The sequence below is a fragment of the Peromyscus eremicus genome, chromosome 4, assembly GCF_949786415.1.
Source record: "Peromyscus eremicus chromosome 4, PerEre_H2_v1, whole genome shotgun sequence".
Classification (NCBI taxonomy): domain Eukaryota; kingdom Metazoa; phylum Chordata; class Mammalia; order Rodentia; family Cricetidae; genus Peromyscus; species Peromyscus eremicus.
The window spans coordinates 126,303,616-126,326,465 of NC_081419.1; the positions used below are offsets into that span (position 1 = coordinate 126,303,616).

Genomic DNA, 22,850 nt, shown 5'->3' on the forward strand with positions numbered 1-22,850 from the left:
CACACATATACTTTAAAAAACAAAACATTTCGTGTAGAATGTGGCCAGTTTGTGACCTCTGTCCTAGTAACTGATAGTTGCTCAGAATGTAGGCCACACTAAATTCTAGACTTTGAGGTGAGTCTCCATGACAACCAGGAAGGGCAACATGAATCCAAAATGAAGTACTTAGTGAAGAGTGTGGAAGACTGTGGCTCTGCTGAGAAACAAGTAACTGATCTTCTCAGCAGGCGCAAGCCACGAGGTTGGAGAACTCAGCTTTGCACAGTCAGCCAGACAGTGGGTCTTAGCCTGGGATGTTGGTTCTGACAGAAAAGGTTCCTGGGAAGCAGGTGACAGACTGCTGACCGAACTGCTGGGTTTCTCTCAAGGTTTGTCACTGTGATTAGACCTACAGGAGAGCAGAAGGAAGATAATAGAGAGAGAGTCCGGCATCCTCCTGACAATGCCCTCTCTGCTGAGGAGGACCCAGAACAAGATTTGAAGCTCCGGAGACAGGAAATTGAATTAGTCTGTCTTCTTGAAGTAAAGCATCAATAATAATGGCTACTCTAGCCGGTGAGTGAAAAGCTCTAAGAGAAATGTGGTAAGAGTTAAGATTTGCTGGGCGTGGTGGTGCAGGCCTTTCATCCCAGCAGAGGCAGAGGCAGAGTTAGAGGCAGAGGCAGAGGCAGAGGCAGAGGCAGAGGCAGGAGGATCTCTGTGAATTCCAGGCCAGCCTGGTCTACAGAGCGAGTTCCAGGCCAGCCAGGGCTCTTATATAAAGAAACCTTATCTCAGAAAACCAAAACAAACCAAAAAAAAAAAAAAAAAAAAAAAAAAAAGGAATTGAGTAGATTTAATGAGAGGACTCATCTTTAGGAATTTCTTCCTTTGTCAGGAGTTTTGAAGGTGAATGTGGATCATTAAACACATTCCTTTGTTTTTATCACATTTTACAGCTCAAAAAATGTAGTAGCCAGGCCTGTAGGTCTTTGCTATGGGCTTTTTATGGAACAGGATCAGGCCATGTTGTTTCCACAGGTGTGAGTGGGGACAGCCTGCATCCTCAGGAGGACATGATACACAGGAGCCTGTCCTCTCACAGCCCTGCCCTTCACCTCCACCTCCTTGAACTCTGCAGTCTCCGCGTCTGGCTGCCAGGCGCTGCAGCAGAGGCCCTCCCACAGGAGGCTCTGGGCCAGTGTCTCCTTGGTGCTCACACCAGCTTTGGCATGCCTCTGTTGGAGTTCTGAGAGAGTGGCATGTCCTGGTTTGCTCTGTGTCATTGTGGCTAAAACACCACCATCAAAAGTCACTTGGGAGCCGGGCGGTCATGGCGCACGCCTTTAATCCCAGCACTTGGGAGGCAGAGGCAGGTGGATCTCTGTGAGTTCGAGGCCAACGTAAGCAACAGAGTGAGTTCCAGGAAAGGCACAAAGCTACACAGAGAAACCCTGTCTCGAAAAACCAAAAAAACAAAAAACAAAAACCAAAGTCACTTGGAGAGCAAAGAGGATTATTTGGCTTACAGGTTACAGTCCATCAGGAAGTGAAGCGAGGCAGGAACTCAAGGCAGGAAGTAAAGCTGAGGCCATGGAGGAGTGCTGCTTACTGACTTTCTCCCCTGGCTTGCTCAGCCCGCTTTCTTTAACAACCCAGGGATGACACCACTCACAGTGAACTTGCTGGTCAGTCCTGAGCTCTGAGTCATGAAAATGCCCCATGGACTTGCCTACAGGAGGCTTTGATGGGGGCGTTTGGAACTCTCTATGTAGACCAGGGTGACCAAGCTGGACTCAAAAGAGATCTACCCAAGTGCTAGGATTACAGGTATGCACTGCAATGCCTGGCTTCAGCATCTGGTTCTTTCTTCCCATCTGACAACATTTCTACTTTATTTTATTTATTTATTTATTTATTTATTTATTTATTTATTTATTTGGGTTTTTTTTAAAGACAGGGTTTCTTTGTATAGCCTTGGCTGTCCTAGAACTAGCTCTGTAGACTAGGCTGGCCTCAAACTCATAGAGATCTGCCTGCCTCTGCCTCTTGAGCGCTGGAATTAAAGGCATGTATCACCACTGCCTGGCTCCTGTATTTTATTTTGAGACAAAATCTCAATATGTAGTCTTGGCTGGTCTCCAACTAACAATCTTACTACCTCACCCTCCTGAATGTTTGTTTGTTTGTTTGTTTTAAAGATTTATTTATTTATTATGTATACAGTATGCCTGTGTGCCAGAAGAGGGCACCAGATTTCATTACAGATGGTTGTGAGCCACCATATGATTGCTGGGAATTGAACTCAGGTCCTCTGGAACAACAGCCAGTGCTCTTAACTGCTGAGCCATCTCTCCAGCCCCCTGAATGTTTTGGTTATCGATGCTTGGTTCCATGTGATGAAATCCCAAATTTTGACTATAAGACTGTAATGAATGTCCAATTTTCTTTAACTGGCATGAGATTTAGTTCTTATTGAGTGTCAGTGGGTAGGTATTTCTATCTCAATTTTTCTTTAAGAGGAAAACTACAAACTAAACAGTAGAAAATGGTTGTCTTGTGGTGTTTAATGGACAGAATTAAGGTTTAACCATAGTCTCTGCAGTGACCATTGGTAAAAGTTTTAGAAGAATTTTTTTTCTTTCAAATTCTGAGAACTGAACCCATGGCATCCCACATTCTGGACATGTGCTCCTGTGCTGAGCTACACCTCCAGTCCCCAAACCCTTTCATAGTAATTTTAATCCACCTTTATATTAGCACACAGCTATGGTGGAGCACCTTTGTTGGTGCCTTGCAGTTTGACAGTTATCTGTAGGAAAGGAGAGTGACTCTGATTTTTGCAGAACTTACAGAAAACACATTCAAAGAGAGTAAGAGATCTGGCTTTTCCTTCTAATTTTTATTTTTACTTTTTATATAATATTTTTATTAATTCTTTGAGAATGCTGTGTAATGTGTTTTGATCATATTTACCCTTTACCCTACCCCTCCTTTTATTTCCTCCTAGATCTACCTTCCCTGGTCCCCTTCCAACTTCATGTTCTCTTTTCTTTCTTTCTTTTTAATAGTCCACCAAGCCCAGTTTATGCTGTTCATACACTTGGGGGTATAGGGCCATCCACTAGAGTGTGGGTGACCTACCAGGGGCCACACTAAAGAAAGCGGACTCGGGCTGGAGAGATGGCTCAGAGGTTAAGAGCACTGTTTGTTCTTCCAAAGGTCCTGAGTTCAATTCCCAGCAACCACATGGTGGCTCACAACCATCTGTAATGAGATCTGGCACCCTCTTCTGGCCTGCAGGGATATGTGCAGACAGAACACTGTATACATAATAAATAAATAAATCTTTAAAAAAAAAAAAAAAAAAAAAAAAAAGAAAGCGGACTCACTCTCCCTCAGAAGCCATCAGCTGTCAACAGCTCCTCAGGTAGGGGTGGGGGCCTGAGAGCCCCGCCCCCGCACATACTAGAATGTCACCTGGCTTGATCTTGTACAAACAACCACAGCTGCTGGGGGTCCCTGAGTGTGGTGGTCCTGTCATGTCCCGAAGAACCTACCTCATCCCTGTCCTCCCTGACCTTTGGCTTCTAGCGTCTCCTTTGCCTCCTCTTCTACCATGGTCTCTGGTCCTCGTACTGGGGGAGGATGATGCAGATGTCCCATTTGTGGCTGAGTACTCCACAGGACTTATTCTCTGCACTTGGCCAAGTGTGAGTCTCTGCATTAACTATCATCCATTGCACAAGAAACTTCTCTGATGAAGTCTGAGAGCTAATATACGGGTATAGAGATGCAAATGCAGAGTGCAGTTTGATATTATATCCATTTATCAAAGTAATAGTTCTGCAACTATTGGCGTCTGTGAGCTCCCTCTCCGTGGGTTCTTGGCCAGATTTACAGAACTAGGCATGCGTTTCCCCCTGAGGAGTGGACCTTAAATCCAACCAGAAGTCAGTTGGCTACCTCCATATTATTCCTGCCACTATTGCACCCCTGTGCACAACTTACCACACTAGTCACTGTCGTCTGCAGGAGTCACAGCTGAGTAAGACTGTTGATGACTTCCCACCCCCACCCTCAGCAGCCTACTCACACCTTCAGGATTATGGAAAGTAGCCTGCAAGAAGGAAGCTTCCGGATTAGTGCCAACTTGATTCTCCGTTCCTGTGACCCAGTGTGTAGTGTCTTCAGCAGCAGGATCTTCCCTTTAAGTTCTGGTGGGCAAGCAAGAGCAGTGACAATAATCTTTGTTGTTTGGGGGAGTCTCTGGGACACCCCTGACCAACCACTTGAAAAGAGGTTTCCTGCATGTGGCACTGGACTTTTTCATTTGGCAGTTTATGGCTTCTGGAAGGAGCATTGTTCTCTGTGTAGGATAACTCCAGCTCTTCTGTATGCTGCAATTACAAATGCATGCATCCTTTGATTCAGCAATTCAGCTTCTGAGAATTTATTTTTACGTATATTTGTCCACAAATGAAATGATTATGTATCCTAGGTTTTTTACAGTGGACTATCAGAAACAGCTAAAGTGTGTTATTTTGTTTGTTTGAGACAGGTCTTACTATGTAGCCAAGCCTGGCCTCAAGCCCATAATCCTCCTGCCTTAGTTAGGTAAGTGCAGGGATTACAGGTATGCACCGCCACATCCAGCAACATAAGTGCGCCTGTAGCAGAGGTTAAATAAGTTAGATGTAGCCGTACAGTGGGGTAGTATGTTGCTGTCGTAAAAGAGAAGGCTCAATTTGTTGAGGATATGAACTTCAAGATCGGTTGTAGTAAGAAAGAGCAAGATGCAAACCATTGTGTATTGCTGTGCATAACATCACATTATTAAAAAAAAATAGATTGAAAATCTAATAATGGGACTAGAGAGCTGGCTCAGTGCTTTAACAGAACTGACTGTTCTTTCAGAGGACCTGGGTTCAATTCCCAGCACCCACAAGACAGCTCACAACCCTCAGTAGTAACTGCAGTCCCAGGGGGTCCAGTGCAGCCTTCTGGCCTCTGTAGGCAGTGCATACATGCAGTGTGTAGACATAGATGCAGGCCAGACACCCACACACATAAAATAAAGCAGAAGGAAAAGATCTAATGACATTTGTCTGTGGACAGGAGAGCTGGGTGGCTGGAGAATGGCAAGGGAGTGACATCTGTCTTTAAAAGGGCTTTTGAACACTAATTTTTAAACCATGAATCATCTGTTTTTTAAAAAATTCCCTGCACGGAGGTTATCAGGAGCTTGCAGTCTTTGTGTCCCTCTTGGCTCTGATCTAGTCTCTCCTTTGTCTTTCCTAAGGACACATCCGGCCACCTATTCTGCCTTCGGAGTTTCCTGGCAGCAACTGAGCTTCTGTTTTTCTCTTCCTTTACATTTCTCTTACCCTTTTCCTCCTTGCATTCAGAATCTATTAAATTGATGGCTGAATGCACTGCACCATTCCACATTCCCACTGATGAGCACATTTTACATAAACCATCTTTTAGTGATTCTTAGAATTCCAGCACAAGCTAAGGTATTGAAACATCCGAGCCAATGCCCAGTGAGTCTTCTCTCTAAAGTGTCCTGTGGACTGATGGCTCCCCTCTCAAGGCTGTGTGACACCAAATGCCCATCAGGCCTCGTCTATGCATACCCCCCATTTTGTGGTGCTGGGGTAGATCTCACAGTCTTGTACATGGTGCCTGAGCCACCCTAACGAGGCCATGCTATGAAGCACAGACTGGCCTCTCACTCAGAATCATGCTGCTTGAGTCTCAAATGCTAGCCCTACAGGCTGCCATTGTACCCAACTTCTCCCTCCCACCCCCTTTTTTTACTTCTTTACCTGTTCATTTTCTTGTGTGCCTTTCATGTGTTTATTTGGTGCTGGGTATTGAGTCAGAGCCTTTGTTTATTAACGTGCACCCTATTGCCGAGCTATTCCTCAGTCAGTAGTTTCTATTAGAGTTCACTCTTCTGGCCCCTGTTAAGCTCCTATTGTGTAAACTACACCCCATGCTTCACTTATTTACTTACTAGGTTTTGGTATGAATTAGGGATTTAGGAGTTCATAGGATATAAAGTCACCCAGGCCTTGAAAAGACTTCCAGTGAGGGCTAGAGCAATGGCTCGGAGTTAAGAATGGTGGATGCTCTTCCGGCAGAGTATAGTTCAGTTTCCAGCAGCCCTGCTCAGGTAACTCAGAGCCATTTCTAACTGCAGCCCCAGGCGATCTTCCATTCTCTCCTGGCTTCCATAGGCGTCCTCACTTATACATGCCCGCCCCCCCCCCCAACACAATTATATATAAAAGCAACATAAATCTTAAGAAAAGCAAACAAAAAACAAAGGTGTAATACTTCATGCTGTAATCCTAGCACATGGAGTGGAGGCAGGAGGATTAGGAGATAAGGCTGAGTCCCTTTCTCTAAAACCAAAGGTAAGGAAAGAAGCTTCCTATAGTTTCTACTTATAAATATAATATAATAATAATGTAATATCATCAAATATTGACTGAAGGTGGATAAGAATTAATATTAGTGGATGGAGTCTTTTACTATGGAAACTGGTTATGGTCTTGTGAGGAGAAATACTCAGTATACTAAAATTATTAAATATGGCAGTAAGAAGGTTAACAAGTGAAGATGGCGTATGTGCCCGCTGCTGGCAGGCAGCCCTCGACCATGGCTCTTCCATGCTCACTGCTTTTGTTTTTTTTTCTAGGACCTTAGCATCCTGAGCCACTCTGGATTCATAGCCCTCAAGGCTGAGCTGGTCAGAGTTCATCATGTCCAAGTTAAAAAGCTCAGAGTCAGTCCGGGTGGTGGTTCGCTGTCGGCCCATGAATGGTAAAGAAAAGGCTGCATCCTATGACAAGGTGGTAGATGTGGATGTGAAGCTGGGGCAGGTGTCTGTGAAGAACCCCAAAGGCACATCCCATGAGATGCCCAAGACCTTCACCTTTGATGCCGTCTATGATTGGAATGCCAAGCAGTTTGAACTCTATGATGAGACGTTCCGGCCACTTGTGGACTCTGTCCTACAGGGATTCAACGGCACAATTTTTGCCTATGGACAAACGGGAACTGGGAAAACCTATACCATGGAGGGAGTCCGTGGTGACCCTGAGAAAAGAGGGGTCATCCCCAACTCATTTGATCACATCTTCACCCACATCTCTCGATCACAGAATCAGCAGTACCTGGTCAGGGCCTCTTACTTAGAGATCTATCAGGAAGAGATCCGAGACTTGCTCTCAAAGGATCAGACCAAAAGGCTGGAGCTCAAAGAGAGACCCGATACAGGTGTGTACGTGAAGGATTTGTCTTCCTTTGTCACCAAGAGTGTGAAGGAGATAGAGCATGTGATGAATGTGGGCAACCAAAACCGCTCTGTCGGTGCTACCAACATGAACGAGCACAGCTCACGGTCGCACGCAATCTTTGTCATCACCATCGAATGCAGCGAGGTGGGCCTAGATGGTGAAAACCACATCCGGGTAGGAAAACTGAACCTTGTAGATCTTGCCGGCAGTGAGCGGCAAGCCAAGACTGGCGCTCAAGGGGAAAGACTGAAGGAAGCGACCAAGATCAACCTGTCCCTTTCAGCCTTGGGTAATGTCATCTCTGCCCTGGTGGATGGCAAAAGCACCCACATTCCATATAGAGACTCGAAACTGACTAGGCTTCTCCAAGATTCCCTTGGTGGCAATGCCAAAACTGTGATGGTAGCCAATGTGGGACCTGCCTCGTACAATGTAGAAGAGACCCTGACCACTCTGAGATATGCCAACCGTGCCAAAAACATTAAGAACAAGCCAAGGGTCAATGAGGACCCAAAGGACGCTCTGCTTCGAGAATTCCAGGAAGAAATTGCTCGGCTCAAGGCCCAGCTGGAAAAACGCTCCATTGGCAGGAGGAAGAGGCGAGAGAAGCGGAGGGAAGGTGGTGGCAGTGGTGGGGGTGGGGAAGAGGAGGAGGAGGAGGGAGAAGAGGGTGAGGAGGAAGGGGATGATAAGGATGATTACTGGCGGGAACAGCAAGAAAAACTGGAGATTGAGAAGCGGGCCATTGTAGAGGACCACAGCTTGGTTGCAGAGGAGAAGATGAGGCTGCTGAAGGAGAAGGAGAAAAAGATGGAGGACCTGCGGCGAGAGAAGGATGCTGCTGAGATGCTGGGTGCCAAAATCAAGGTACTGCGCCCTTCCCCAGGCCCTTCCCTTTCAGTGCCGTTTCACTGATCAAAGAAAGTACAGTGGGCGCTGGGCATGGTGACAAACACCTTTAATCCCAGCGCCCAGGAGGCAGAGGCAGGTGGATGGCTTGTGAGGTCTATATACTAAGTTCCAGGACAGCCAGAGCTATAGAGTGAGATCTTGTCCTTCCATCCCCCAAAATCAAAGTCAAAATCAAAAACTAACACCCAGGCATCCTTGCTTCCAGTAAGGAATAGGACAGCCCTCTTCTTTCTCTCTTTTTTCTATGAGAAAGAAGGTATCATTTTAATTATTTGATGTTTCTGTTTGTTTGTATTTTTGAATCAGGATCTTGCTATGTAGACCAGTCTGGCCCTGACTCACAGCAGTTCTCCTGCCTCAGCCTACCAAGTACTAGGATTATAGGCATGCACCGCTGTGCCCAGCATTTTTGTTTTGTTTTTTTGTTTTTCAAGACAGGGTTTCTCTGTGTAGTTTTGGTGCCTGTCCTGTATCTCGCTCTGTAGACCAGGCTGACCTTGAACTCACAGAGATCCGCCTGGCTCTGCCTCCCGAGTGTTGGGATTAAAAGCATGGGTCACAACCGCCCCAGCAGCATTTTTTTTTTTTTTTAAGACAGGGTCTCATGTAGCACAGGCATGTGTCCCCATGCCCATTTTATGTGACGCTGGGGCTCAGGGCCCTGGATTGTGCATGTGGGACAAACACTCTACCAATTGAGCTGCAGCCTCAGCGTCCATTTCCTTAGGTCTTCCGTGTTCACTCCTCCAAGGGTGATGGTCTTGAATCCAGTGTGTGTTGCCTTGCTTTTTTGTTGTTCGTTTAGCTCGTCTCCCTGGTTTCACGTGGGCGTAAGGTGCTGCCGCAGTTTGCTTTCATTTCCTGATGTGGGTCCCTAAGAACCTGTACTGACTCCTGTGCTTGTGTCCATCACTGTCACTGTTCTGAATATTCTGGGATGTTTCATTCTCCTCTTGTGGGCCATGTCCATGTTCTGCTGTGACCGTTCTTGGCTTGGCTCCAGGAAACTTGCTGTTCCCTTAGGTTCTTGAGTGAGTTTTTTGTTTTGTTTTGTTTTTGTTTTTTGAGACAGGGTTTCTCTGTGTAGCCCTGGCTGTCCTGGAACTCACTCTGTAGACCAGGCTGGTGGAGAACTCAGAGATCCGCCTGCCTCTGCCTCCCAAGCGCTGGGATTAAAGACATGCGCCACCACCGCCCGGCTCTAGAGCGAATCTTTTGAAGTATCCATTTTACTCCTCATCCTACCAACAGAGGTGACTTCCAGACTAACTTTTGTACACTAGTGAGAGTAAACAGTGTCTTTGTGTGATTTTAGCCCAGTGCCCTGGTTTTACACTGCTGGTTAGTTTTACCAACCCCCACCCCGCCAATTTCCCTGTGCTGTTCTCTTAGGGGGACTCTGAGGCCTATTACTTACATACTTCTGACAGCTGCTTTGCTTTGCCTCAGGCGCTGGGTAATATTCTAGAGTATGGAGACTCCTCAGTGTTGTTATTCCCAGCCACTTCTGGAGTCACATGACTGTGCATGTGCTGTCAGCGGTCAGGCAAAATGCTTAGTCACTCCGGGGCCTTACGTCCTACATAATCCATGTGCAGCGTGGTCATGTCATTTATGTGCATGCGTGGTGTAGCTACGTAAGCCCATATACACATGCGCAAGGTGACCTATAAAAGCAGGCTCTGCCTGTTCCCCACTCTCTCTCCCTCTCACCAGAGGTAGCTCACTTCTGTACCTCTCTCTGTCTCTCTGTCTCTGTCTCTCTGTCTCTGTCTCTCTCTCTCTCTCATACACACACACACACACACACACACACACACACACACACACACACCTTTCTTTTCGGTAGGCCTACACCCCTCCACCCTTTCCCTTCCCTAATAAAAACTCTTATAGTGGGTTCCGTTGTACCTCATATTTTCTCGCCCCAGGTAAATAACACCAACAAATAAATAACCATCAGCTTTGTGTCTTCCATCTAGTGCAGTGTAGAACTAGATGTTCACTTGGGTGCCCACACTAGGGCCATCAGTTGGCTCTTTCTTACTGAATTTATACAAATTTTAATTTCTTTTTTTTTTTTTTTTTTTTTTTGGTTTTTCGAGACAGGGTTTCTCTGTGTAGTTCTGCGCCTTTCCTGGAACTCGCTTTGGAGACCAGGCTGGCCTCGAACTCACAGAGATCCACCTGGCTCTGCCTCCCGAGTGCTGGGATTAAAGGCGTGCGCCACCACCGCCCAGCCAAATTTTAATTTCTATTCTTCAAATATGTCTGTGTTCTCTCCCTCTCCCTACCCCCCCCCCCACACACACACTCTGCATTGTGGTCTCACTGTGTAGCTCTGGCTGGCCTGGAGCTCACTATGTAGGTCAAGTTGGCCTTGAACTCACAGAAATCTGTCTGTCTGCCTTATAAGTGCTGAGATTAAAGGCGTGCACCACCACCACCCGACTAGCTAAAGTTTCTTAAGAGCAAGGCCAAGGAGTTTTTGGTTTCTGGGCTTTCGTTACTCTGGCCTTAGCTCCATCTGCACTCGGAAGGCTCTCAGTGTGTATAGCCTGCCCACAGCTGTCTGTCTTCTAGCCCCACAGCCTGCTGCTGACCGCGGCCATCAGAACAGCCCTCCACCTTCCTTCCCTCAGTGAAGCTAGACTCCTAGGAGGTGTCCTTGCTTGCTCTTCCTTCCCTTTTTCTCGTCTCCTCAGTCCCAAGGCTTCTTGCTCTTACCTCATCAGAACCTTTACAACCCCGCTACCACCACACACACACACACACACACACACACACACACACACACACACACACACACACCCCGATGTGCAGTAGCCTCCTGCATGCCCTCTTCCAGGAATTCCTCCTGTTGCAGGGGCGCAGTCTTAAAACACAGTTTAACTGTGTGCGCTCATGCTCCCTGAGGCTCTTAAGATCAAGCCTGGTTTTCTAACAGGGCTTTGAGGCTTTTGCATCAACCTCTGCTGGCTTTGTCTACTTATTCTACCTGCTTACTAACAAAAGCCTTTTTTTTTGAAAGCAAATTCTTATATTCTTATTCTTTACTTCAGCTTTTTGTGTAGATGTCTCTTCAGACAAGAAGCTGCCCCCAACTTCCTCCAAAAGTCTGACTCCCTCTCCCATTAGTTCCTCAGACTTCCCTCAGGATAGCATCCCATACCATCTGGTTAAAGGCTGTTTACTTGTCTGTGTCCCTCGGTGGGCTCTGAGCCTTCCGGTCCTCACTGACAGTAACATCTCCGGTCTAGGTTTAATATGTCTAGAGTGGGATTAGTGTTCTGGATAAACAACCCAATAAAGGACTTGCTTAAAAAATAAACAAAAAACCCTGAAAGCCACAGATATCTCAAAAGCAGACATCCAGTGTAGTCCCATCCCGTTATGGCCAGGGTGCATTTATTGTTCCCCAGAGTAGTTTCTTACTTGTTTGTTTTGGGAGATATATTTTTTTTTTTTAACAACGTCTCAATATGTAGCCCAGGCTGGCTTGTAACTTGTAATCCTCCAGCCTCAGCCTCCTGAATGTTGGGACCACAGGCATGAACCATCATGCTTAGTCCTGAGAGTGTCTTTCAGGTCTCCTGTGAGGGGTTCTGTTCTGGGAGAGACCACGGGATGGATTTTACTTTGTTTCTCACTCAGGCCATGGAGAGTAAGCTGCTTGTTGGAGGAAAAAATATAGTAGATCATACGAATGAACAGCAGAAGATCTTGGAGCAGAAACGCCAGGAGATCGCAGAGCAGGTAACTTTGCGTTCTTGTGTGGGGAGGAAGGCGTGGACTGACGTGATTGAGGCCACAGCCCTGACACCTGTGGTGTGAGACCAGCTCCAGAGGGAACGGAGAGGAGCTGTCAGCCCCATACTAGCCGGAGACCGACTGGGAGCATCCAGACCCATACTGTGTAGACATGGTCGCTAGGGCAAGCTGATGAATTTTGTGGTATCGCTCAGAAACGTCGAGAAAGAGAAATCCAGCAGCAAATGGAGAGTCGAGATGAGGAGACCTTGGAACTAAAAGAGACTTACACCTCATTGCAGCAGGAGGTAGACATCAAGACCAAAAAGCTCAAAAAGGTAAGAGGTGGAGGTGTGGGGAGGCCTGGGGGAGGGGCCTTTGGACCCCCGGGGGAGGGGCCTTTGGACAACCTTTCCTCATCTGTGTCTCCCCGGCTCCAGCTCTTTTCCAAGCTCCAGGCTGTGAAGGCTGAGATCCATGACCTGCAAGAAGAACACATCAAGGAGCGCCAGGAGCTGGAGCAGACGCAGAATGAGCTCACCCGGGAGCTAAAGCTCAAGTGAGTACCTGGTCGGCAGCGTCCTGCCGTCCTGTCCAAGGACAGCCCTCCTGCTTCCTGCCAGCTCACCCTCTGCCACCCCACTGTCCCCTGCTGCTCCTGACAAAGGCACTTCATTTCAGCCTGTTTCTGTGAGGTCACCACCACACGATCTCCCATTCCCTCCCCCTTACCTTCTCGCCCCTTTGAGAAGGTCTCCCTGTTCCCTCTCCTTCACCCTTCTTGCTCCTTTGAGATTTTCTGACCTCATCTGTCACTCAAGAGAGAATCTTTAATTGCCTTTGTCATGAATTTTTTTCCTGATTAGTCAAATGAACACCTTTGTCATCAATCAGAACACTATAAGAACGATTGTTCTTGGGCTGGAGAGATGGCTCAGAGGTTAAGAGCACTGGCTGTTCTTCCATAGGTCCTAAGCTCAATTCCCAGCAACCACATGGTGGCTCCCAACCATCCATAATGAGATCTGGTGCTCTCTTCTGGCTTGCAGGCATGTTGTATACATAATAAGTAAATCTAAAAAAGAAAGAACCATTGTTCTCATGAAGTCTGGGCATCTTTTTTTTTAAGACAAGGTCTCATGTAGCCCAGTCTGGCCTCAGATTTGCTATGGAGCCAAGGATGGCCTTGAACTCCTGGTGGTATGTGCCCTCACACCTAGTTTATGTGGTGCTGGAGATCAAACACAAGGCCTCGTGCAAGCACTCTACCAACTGTGCTGCGTCCCCAGACCCCTGAGCAATGTATTTTTTAATGCTCTGTAGGTGATAAAGCAAAGCAGCATATGTCTGTCATCTCAGCACCTGGAAGGTTGAGGCAGGAGGATCACAAGCCCAACCCAGACTGTACAGTGAGATCTTGTCTTAAAAACAAACAACAACAATGAAAAAATCAGCTCTGAGGTGATGTTAGTGTTTCAACCAAACAACAAGCCAACAAGATGGATCTCTGGATCTTTTTTTTTTTTTTTTTTCTGAGGCAGGGTCTCATGGTGTAGTCCTGGCTGACCTGGAACTCACTAGGTAGACCAGGCTGGCATTGAATTCACCGAGCTCTGCCTACATCTGTCTCTGCCTCATGAGTGCTGGGACACCTGGTCCTTACCTGATACCAAGAGGTAACAGTACACACTGACAGGTGCATTCAGTATTATGGAAGGCCCACCTGCAGATACTTTGGGTAGCAAATGTATGCCCTAGGATGGATTCTGTGTCACCTCCCCCCTGCCACACACACACACACACACACACACACACACACACACACACACACATACTTTTTCCACTCACATCCTTACTCTGCCTGAGTAGGAGTGACCTTTCCATATTTCTGGGACTATTTGTTTGTTTGTTTGTTTATTTATTTTTTGGTTTTTTAAGACAGGGTTTCTCTGTGTAGTTTTGGTGCCTGTCCTAGATCTCATTCTGTAGACCCGGCTGGCCTTGAACTCACAGAGATCCACCTGGCTCTGCCTCCCGAGTGCTGGGATTAAAGGCATGCACCACCACCGCCCGGCTTCCTGGGCCCACTCTTAGCACCTGTCGGTGTGTACTGTTACCTCTTTGTTCAGGTAAGGACCAGGTGTCTTTCACGTTTGTATCTCAGCTCTGTGGGTGGTGTCAGCCTATAGTACTTGCTCCGTAAATGTTTGCGGAGTGACTTGACTCTTATTTTTATTTTGTTGTTGTTGTTTTTGGAGAAAAGATCTCACTCTGGCCCAGGATGGCATCATAGACTCAAGGGACCTCCTGCCTCAGTTTCCCAGGTAGCTGACCAAGTGTGCCACTGCCTGGTTCTGTGTGCATTCTTCATCTGTATTTATCTGTGTGTTCTTACAGGCATCTTATTATAGAAAACTTTATCCCCTTGGAAGAGAAGAATAAAATTATGAATAGGTCCTTTTTTGATGAAGAAGAAGACCACTGGAAATTACATCCTATAACTAGACTGGAGTAAGTCACAGTTGACCTGAAGTAGACTTGCTGGAGGGAAAACAGAAAGAATGTTGCACAATGGGACTGGGCCACTGAGATGTGGAGAAAATGTACTGGAGCCTGCTTGCCTGATTTTGTGGCAGCTACAGGCCCAGGAGGTACAAGCTGGGTCCCAATTATGATATTAGAAACTTGGAGACTTCATCACCCGTCAGCTAGTTAGTTATAGCCTTTCCCATGACCTCAAATTTTCCTTTTCCCTGTCAAGTGAGATGTGCTAGGCCATAGGACAGAGGGGTTATTTTGTATGTCAGTCTATACCAGGGCCATGCTGGGAATGTGGAGCTGTCTGTCAAGGATGCAGGGATAGTAGTGGTGGTGGATATGCTTGTCTGCTGTCTGAGAACAAGACGGTGACTGGGGTCCCTTCCAGGTTAAAGGAAGCCTGATGCCCACATCTGGATTAGATGGCACCTCAAGTAGAAAACCTAAGCAGTTAGCACCCAGCTTCCGGTCAGGCTTAGTCCTGGAAGTTACTGCTTTCAGTTCTCTCTGGCTTGGATTACTTCTCAGAGTACTCTCTGAGTATTTATCCCATGGGCCTGGGCCTGGCCTGTGGGGCATATTCCAGCAGGGCCTTAACCACTGTCATCCATTTTCAGGAACCAGCAGATGATGAAGCGGCCAGTCTCTGCCGTGGGATACAAGAGACCCCTGAGCCAGCACGCACGGATGTCCATGATGATTCGGCCAGAACCCCGATACAGGGTGAGAAGACTATTTTTTTTTTTTTTTTTTTTTAACTCTCTGTCTCTTTGTTCTTTGCTCTTTTGGGGGCCCACCACCCAGCTCCCAAACAAATCACATGGAATCTTATCCTTTTTTTTTAATGAATGCCTGGCCTTAGCTTGACTTATTTCTAGCCATTTTTTCTTTTTCTTTCTTTTTTCTTTTTAAAGATTTTTTTCATTTATTATGTATATCGCATATGTATTATGTATGCCTGCAAGCCAGAATAGGGCACCAGATCTCATTATAGATGGTTGTGAGCCACCATGTGGTTGCTGGGAATTGAACTCCGGACCTCTGGAAGAGCAGTCAGTGCTCTTAACTGCTGAGCCATCTCTCCAGCCCTAGCCATTTTTTCTTAATTTAAACTATCCTGTCTACCTTTCGCCTCTGGGCTTTTATCTTTATCCTGTATACCTTTCTTTACTTCTTCCTCCGTGGCTTGCTGTGTAGCTGGGTGGCTGGCCCCTGGAGTCCTCCTTCTCTCGCTCCTCGATCTTCTCTTCCCAGATTTCTCCTCCTGTTTATTCTGCCTGCCAGTCCCACTTATCCTTTCTCCTGCCCCACTATTGGCCATTCAGCTCTTTTTTTTATTTATTTATTACATATACAATGTTCTCCTGCATGCCAGAAAGAGACACCAGATCTCATTACAGGTGGTTGTGAGCCACCATGTGGTTGCTGGGAATTGAACTCAGGACCTCTGGAAGAACAGTCAGTGCTCTTAACCCCTGAGCCATCTCTCCTCATTCAGCTCTTTATTGGACCATCAGGTGTTTTAGACAGGCAAAATAACAGAGCTTCACAGAGTTAAAGAAATGCAGCATAAAAGAATGCAACACATCTTTGCATCATTAAACATTTGTTCCACATAAACAAAGTAACACATCTTAACATAATATTCCACAACAGAAGACTGTTCATGGATTTTAAAAAATTGTTTAAATGACGTTCATTTTTTTAAATGTGTGCATGTGTGTTTGTGGGTACGGGGAGGCATGTACGCGCATGCTACATACAGCAAGTATCAGAAGACAACCTGTGGAAGCTAGTTCTCTTCTTCCACCATGTGAGTCCCAGGGACCAAACTCAGGTTGTCATGCTTCACAGCAAACATTTTAACCCACTGAGCCATTTCACTAGCCCCAATGTTTGTTTGTTTGTGTGTGTGTTTTCAGAAGAGTTTAAGTTTGAGAAGTCCTCAGACACCATTATGCTAAGACACAGGGTGCGTACCTGACTTCCCCAGAGATCAAATAATGCATGAAATAACAAGCGGATGATGAATACTGAATGGAAAGGCAAGGGTTGGGGTGACTTACTCAGTAAAGTGCTTGTCTTTTGATCAGGACCTGAGTTCAAGCCCCAGGACCCACACTCAAGCACACCATAGTCAGTGTGTGGAGGTCAGAGGACGACTTTGCATGAGTCAGGTCTTCCCTTCCACCACGTGAGTCCTGGGCATGGAGCTTAGGTTAACAGGCTTGGTGGCATGCACCTTTACTCACCAACCACCTTGCCAGCTCGGGCAGTGTGCCCTGTAATCACAGTACTGTCTCTAACAGGAAGATCCTGGGTCTTACTAGCCAGCCATTTTAGTCTAAATTGTGAGCTCCAGGTCAGTGAGAGACCCTGTCTCAAAGGAGGTGGGCAGCATTCTTGAAGATGACACCTGAGGGTGTTCTCTGCCCTCTACAGGCATGTACATACACCAGCGCCTGCAGTCACACACACAGAGATTAAAAACAGGAAAAGTAGATGAGGTTTAGAACCCCCAGACAAGGCGGGGGTGGGCAACAAGCTCCCTGTCCGCAGAGGCCAGTAGACGTTAACAGTTAAGGAAGCACTGACAGTTCTGTGAGACCTTTAGAAAGATGCAGATGTTTAATGTTGTGACATGGGTCTGTCCTAGGGACATTTAACATGTATCAGTTGCATAGTCATGTAAAATGACATAATTGAGCACTGTTTAATGACCCCAAATACCTTGCAATAAAATACTTCCTATCTGCTGGGTCTATACCTGATCTCTGACTGTCCTCTCTAATTGAACTCTCCAATCTTCCCTGTGCAGTCGGTCCTGTTGTTTAGAGCACAGGTAGCTGGTAAGTGATGAACTGGGAGATATGATTATTGCTAAGTTGTAAAGCAGTTTGTACTATTCATGATGGCACACATCTGCAATTCAGCATGCAGGAAGTAACTAAAGGCCAGCCTCGTCTATATAACATGTCCCAGGTAAGCCAAGGTTACATATAAAGACCTTATCTCAACAAACAAAACAAACAGAATTTTAAAAAGTTTGTCCTAGAAGTGTAAATATGAATTAAAAATCTGGTGTGTGAAATACATGGAAATGTGAAGTGCTTACCCCGATTGGTAAAGTGTACTCAATTTAAACCTTCCTTCATTTTACTTAATTGTATTTTTGCAACTATCCATGGACAACCTGTATTAGTTTGGTAATGAAAGATTTTCACAGGATCACATTCTAAAGCTTATCCTGGCCTAGAACCTATATGTAGCCCATAATAGCTTCAAACTCATGGCAATCCCCCTGCTTCAGTCTCCCAAGCAGTGAGATTACAGGTGTGAGTCATCATAACTGGCTTCATTTAAAAATTAAAAAAAAATTTTTTTATTTCCTTCAAGCCAGAGCCAGACGAACTCGGTGCTGTTTGTCCTGGTGCTTAGTCATTTAAAATTGAGAAAGAAAAGCAAAAACTGCCTGTTATGTGGGGTTTTACATGGAGGAGGAAGGGCGGTGTCAGGCAGAAGCCTCAGAAACATTTTTCTAGCAGTTTCAGATGGTGCATAACTTGCCAGGTTTTTGTAATTGAGCCAAAAAAAAAAAAAAAAGTCTTTAAAGTGCACAGATAAAATATTCGGCTTCTCAGGGGACAGACATGACCAAAAGTGGAAATGAAAGCAGTAATTCCTGATGTTTGGTAATCAGTCTGCTTCACTGGAGAAATTCGGTACACAGTCTGGATGTTGAAAACTGATGAATGGGGTTCTCTGGAGTCCTAAGGCTAGACTTCCTGGAGGCAGTGGGCAGCAGCTGCGGGGAGGTGTGCTCTGCTCTCTCTGTACACTTGTCTTTGGAGCTAGGAAGGGCTCATTCACCACATGATGTCTGTGATGGAGGCCGTTCACAAACCAGTTAGGAAGCAAGGCCAAAAACTGGTCCTTCAAGTGGAGCTCAAGCACATACCTTGCCCTGCACCTGCTTCCCAGGAGCACACAGATGCTGCTGCCTCCGAGCAGCTGGAACAGCTGTGACAACTATTAGTGATGACTGTTTTTCATCTTTGTACCTTTTCATATCTTATATGAGACATGCTTATTGCAAAAAACAAAAAAAAACAAAAAACAAACAAACAAACAAACAAAAAACCAGAAAAATTCAGAAAAGCAAGGTAGAAAATTAAAATTACCCATTTTGAGTATGATGGCTCACACCTGGGAGGATGAGGCAGGAGGACTGCCATGAGTTTCAGGCCACTTTGTGTACATAGGATAGATAGGATAGAAGGAGATCACGCACATGTACACACATAGAGAGTTCAGAAGACAGCTAGAATAATCCATAAATAGCATTGAAAATAGGCAAAATTGTTATGTGATAAAGAACATTATATAATCATAAAGGTTCTGAGAAGATACTAACACAATCATGTATACTGCAAAACCCAGATACACGAAGCCAGACTGAATGAACTGAAGGAGAAACAGACAGGTCAAATGTAATCATTGGCAGCTTCACTACTCCATTTCCACTAATGGATAGAACAACTCAACAAGTAATTGACAAGGCAACAATAGAGCTGAACAGTATCATAGACAGATTAAGCCTGATACCCATCTGTGAACACTTAACTCCCCACACCCCCCAAATAATTCAAAACATGCATATTTTTGTTTGTTTGTTTATTTGTTGTGTTTTTGAGACAGAGTTTCTCTGTAACTTTGGAGCTTGTCCTGGAACTCACTGTGTAGACCAGGCTGGCCTGGAACTCACAGAGATCTGCCTGCCCCTGCCTCCCGAGTGCTGGGATTAAAGGTGTGCACCACCACCGTCCGGCAACAACATGCATTTTTAAAATACACATCGGATGTTGTGTTTACACCAAAGAATTGAAAATACATATCCTAGTTAGCTTTAATTGTCAACGTGGCACAGCTTAGAGTCAAAGCTTTGCTTAAAGAATTGTATAGCTCAGATTGGCCTGTGGGCATGTCTGTGGGGAGTTATCTTGATTATTAATTGATGCAGGAGGGCTCACCCCACTGTGGTTGGCATTATCCCTAGGTAGGTGTCCCTGGGCTATATAAAAAAGCTAGCCAAGTATGAGACAGTAAGTGAACTTGCTGGCCACAACATTTCTCCATGGTTCCCACTGTACTCCCTCACTGTTACTGTGTTCCCTGGTCAGTGTTAACGCTGCATGGACTAGCAAGCAGGCCTGCTTTCAGGTTCCTGCCTCAGCTTTCTGCCCTGACTTCCCTCGGTGATAGATTATGATCTTGAAGTGTAATATAAACCCTTTCCTCCCCAGGTTGTTTTTGGTCATGGCGTTTGTCACAGCAACAGAAAAGAACCTAGGACACATGTTCACATAAAAACTTAGATGTGGGCTGGAGAGATGGCTCAGGGGTTAAGAGCACTGACTGCTCTTCCAGAGGTCCTGAGTTCAATTCCCAGCAACCACATGGTGGCTCACAACCATCTGTAATGAGATCTGGCACCCTCTTCTGGCCTGCAGTCATACATGCTGTATACAGAATAAATAAATAAATCTTAAAAAAAAAAAAAAAAAACAAAAACAAAAAAAAAACTTAGATGTGATGAATTGTCATTGTAGTTTTGTTCAATATTCAAAGGCCAGAACCAATCAAATGTCCATCAACTGATGAATGTACATGAATTGGGATATTTATGCAGTAACTTTTATTGGACATAAAAAAGGGAATGAAGCATTGGTCTGGATTGCAATATGGATGACTCATAAACATAATATTAAATGAGATCTCTGAGTTTGGGGCTAGTCTGGTCTACAGAGCAGGTTCCAGGACAGCCAGGGCTACACAGAGAAACCCTGTCTTAAAAAAACAAAACAACAACAAAAACACAAAACAAACGAAACAAAAACAGACATCAAAGGCCACATGTGAAGCATCTTGAATAGGTCAATCCTTAGACATGGAAAGCATGCTAGTGTTTGCCATGAGCTATGGGAAGGAGGAAGGAGGGTCAATATGTCATAGAAAAAGGATTTCTTTTTAGAGTGAAAAAAATTCTGGAAATACCTTGTGATAATTGTACAGAATTATGAATATACTAAATAGTACTGAATTTTACATTGTAAGATGGCTAATAGTGTATAGTATGTTTGTAGATTTTATTTTATTGTGTACAAACACAAATGTATACACATGCAACTCTTTCACTTTAGGCAGGCTCTTTTTTTTTTTTTTTTTTTTTTTTTTTTAAAGGTTTATTTATTATGTATACAATATTCTGTCTGCATGTGTCCTTGCAGGCCAGAAGAGGGCACCAGATCTCATTACAGGTGGTTGTGAGCCACCATGTGGGTGCTGGGAATTGAACTCAGGACCTCTGGAAGAGCAGTCAGCGCTCTTAACCTCTGAGCCATCTCTCCAGCCCAGGCAGGCTCTTTTTAAACATTTTTTTTCTATTACAGTTATTTGTGTGTATTTGGATGCACGTGTGTCATGACATGTGTGCAGATCAGGGGACAACTTGTGGGAGTCAGTTCTTTCTACTATGTGGGCTCTAAGGATTGAACTCAGGTCATCAGGCTTGGTAGCAAGCACACCTTTTGTTGTGAGCCATTTTGCCAGCCCTCCTGGGAGGCTCTTAATGGCAAGTAGCATGCAGTTCTGTTCTCAGAGGTTGTCTGGGTTCCTTGTACTTGCTGATGGCTGCTGTGCTTCTGCAGGCGGAGAACATCATGCTCTTGGAGTTGGATATGCCCAGCCGGACGACCAGAGATTATGAGGGCCCGGCCATTTCCCCCAAGGTCCAGGCTGCACTTGATGCAGCTCTGCAGGATGAAGATGAGATACAGGTGGATGCATCATCCTTTGAAAGCACTGCAAACAGAAAACCCAAGGCCAGGTGAGTGGCTTCTGGTGACCAGTATCTGAAAGGACATATGAGCCAGGTATAATAGCGAATATTTTAATCCCAGCACTCTGGAGGCCCTGGTCCTAGCCCTTGTTTATTTTGGCTTGCATCCAAGTCCCTCCTCTCAGGTTTCATACCTCTCCTGGAAGGTGGGTTGGCCAGGCCTAGAGGGTCATGCTAGTCTAGTCTAATGGGTTTATAGTTCAAAGAATCCTAGTTTTCAGGCCTTTGAGGAAAGGCCACCTTTGAATATACATGCTGCTTGGTAATGTCCATGTGTTTGACTTTTGCAGGCCTAAGAGTGGCAGGAAATCAGGATCCTCCTCTTCCTCCTCAGGAAACCCTGCATCTCAGTTTTACCCACAGTCTCGGGGGCTGGTTCCCAAGTAACCCAGCACCCCCTCCCGGGGGGGAACAGCATTGTCTTCTGAGAGAAGAGTGAGCACAAACCGCAGAGATGACTTGAGCCTAAACGCAGAACCATTCCCCTGAGGAGAAGAGATGGCCTCTGCAGATTAGCCAACTCAATCTGCCCGAACATACTGGTCCTGATTTGGCACTCAGCTCCTCTGGGAAGTGTCCTTGCATTAGCATCTCAGAAATGCATGGGTAAGGTAAAGTGCAAAGTCCAAGTGGACAGCAAGAGAATGACCACAACCTTGCTTTCCTTCTCCCTCCCTTCCTCTCCTCTCTTCTAGCCTCTTCCTCACACCAGGTTCCCTTCTTGTTAAACAATACGGTGTCGAGGCCTCCTTAGGACCACATGTGTGGAGCCTTGGAGTAAAATGACAGTGGAATTGGGACGGAAAGTCCTAGAACTTGAACAGATGCCTGCTTTTGTCAGGGGAAATGCGAGGTCTCACTTGGAACCAAGTCCCAGGACGACACAACCAACGATCCAGCTTCCAGGCCCCGCATAGGAGTAGATCTGCCTGTGGAACCTGATGAATGGGGCACTGACTTCCAGTTCCTGTTCCAGAAGGACTTGGTGTTGGAAGCAATAGAAAAGACATTCTCTTTGCCTCCTGGGAGAGTTTGGGGAAATAGCTTTTTTCAAACCTCAAAACCATGACCGTCCTGTTAAAGAGCTAAGTCTATAAACAGTGCCATGTCCATCTACCATGTCACTTTACTCCTCGTTTGTCACCGTCTTTCCCCCAGTACACATGCTCTGAGCGGCCTTGTGTAGACAGACACACGTTGAGAGTGTGCCTGCAGGATGTGCTGCAAGGTGGGCCTCTGTGTGGGAGAAGGGAGGCCGGCTCTGCCTTCTCTGATAGGACTAGAGTTGGGGGAAGGCCTCGGGAAGGGGTACTTGTGAATTCCCCATTTGGGTCCATCCTGTCCTGAGAGCAGAAGGATGAGCAGGCAGATGCAGAGCTGGAGGCAGGAGACCCAGAGCAAGGGGAAGGGAAGACAGAAATGGAAGCAAAGGAATCCTGTCTGCCAGGAACAGAAAACCC

At 45.9% G+C, this 22,850-nt stretch overlaps 1 protein-coding gene across 1 annotated transcript in view; it reads left to right on the top strand.

Moving 5' to 3' along the window:
- The window catches only part of Kif3b (kinesin family member 3B), a 41,501-nt gene extending 18,995 nt beyond the window's left edge, over positions 1 to 22,506 (top strand). Inside the window, exons 2-9 of the mRNA XM_059261663.1 lie at positions 6,692 to 8,159; positions 11,859 to 11,960; positions 12,170 to 12,292; positions 12,395 to 12,513; positions 14,352 to 14,465; positions 15,110 to 15,215; positions 21,200 to 21,378; positions 21,681 to 22,506. Of these exons, the coding sequence (XP_059117646.1) occupies positions 6,756 to 8,159; positions 11,859 to 11,960; positions 12,170 to 12,292; positions 12,395 to 12,513; positions 14,352 to 14,465; positions 15,110 to 15,215; positions 21,200 to 21,378; positions 21,681 to 21,777 (2,244 nt within the window). The 5' untranslated portion in view covers positions 6,692 to 6,755 and the 3' untranslated portion in view covers positions 21,778 to 22,506. The remainder of the gene's footprint in view (positions 1 to 6,691; positions 8,160 to 11,858; positions 11,961 to 12,169; positions 12,293 to 12,394; positions 12,514 to 14,351; positions 14,466 to 15,109; positions 15,216 to 21,199; positions 21,379 to 21,680) is intronic.
- Positions 22,507 to 22,850: the final 344 nt, after the last annotated feature.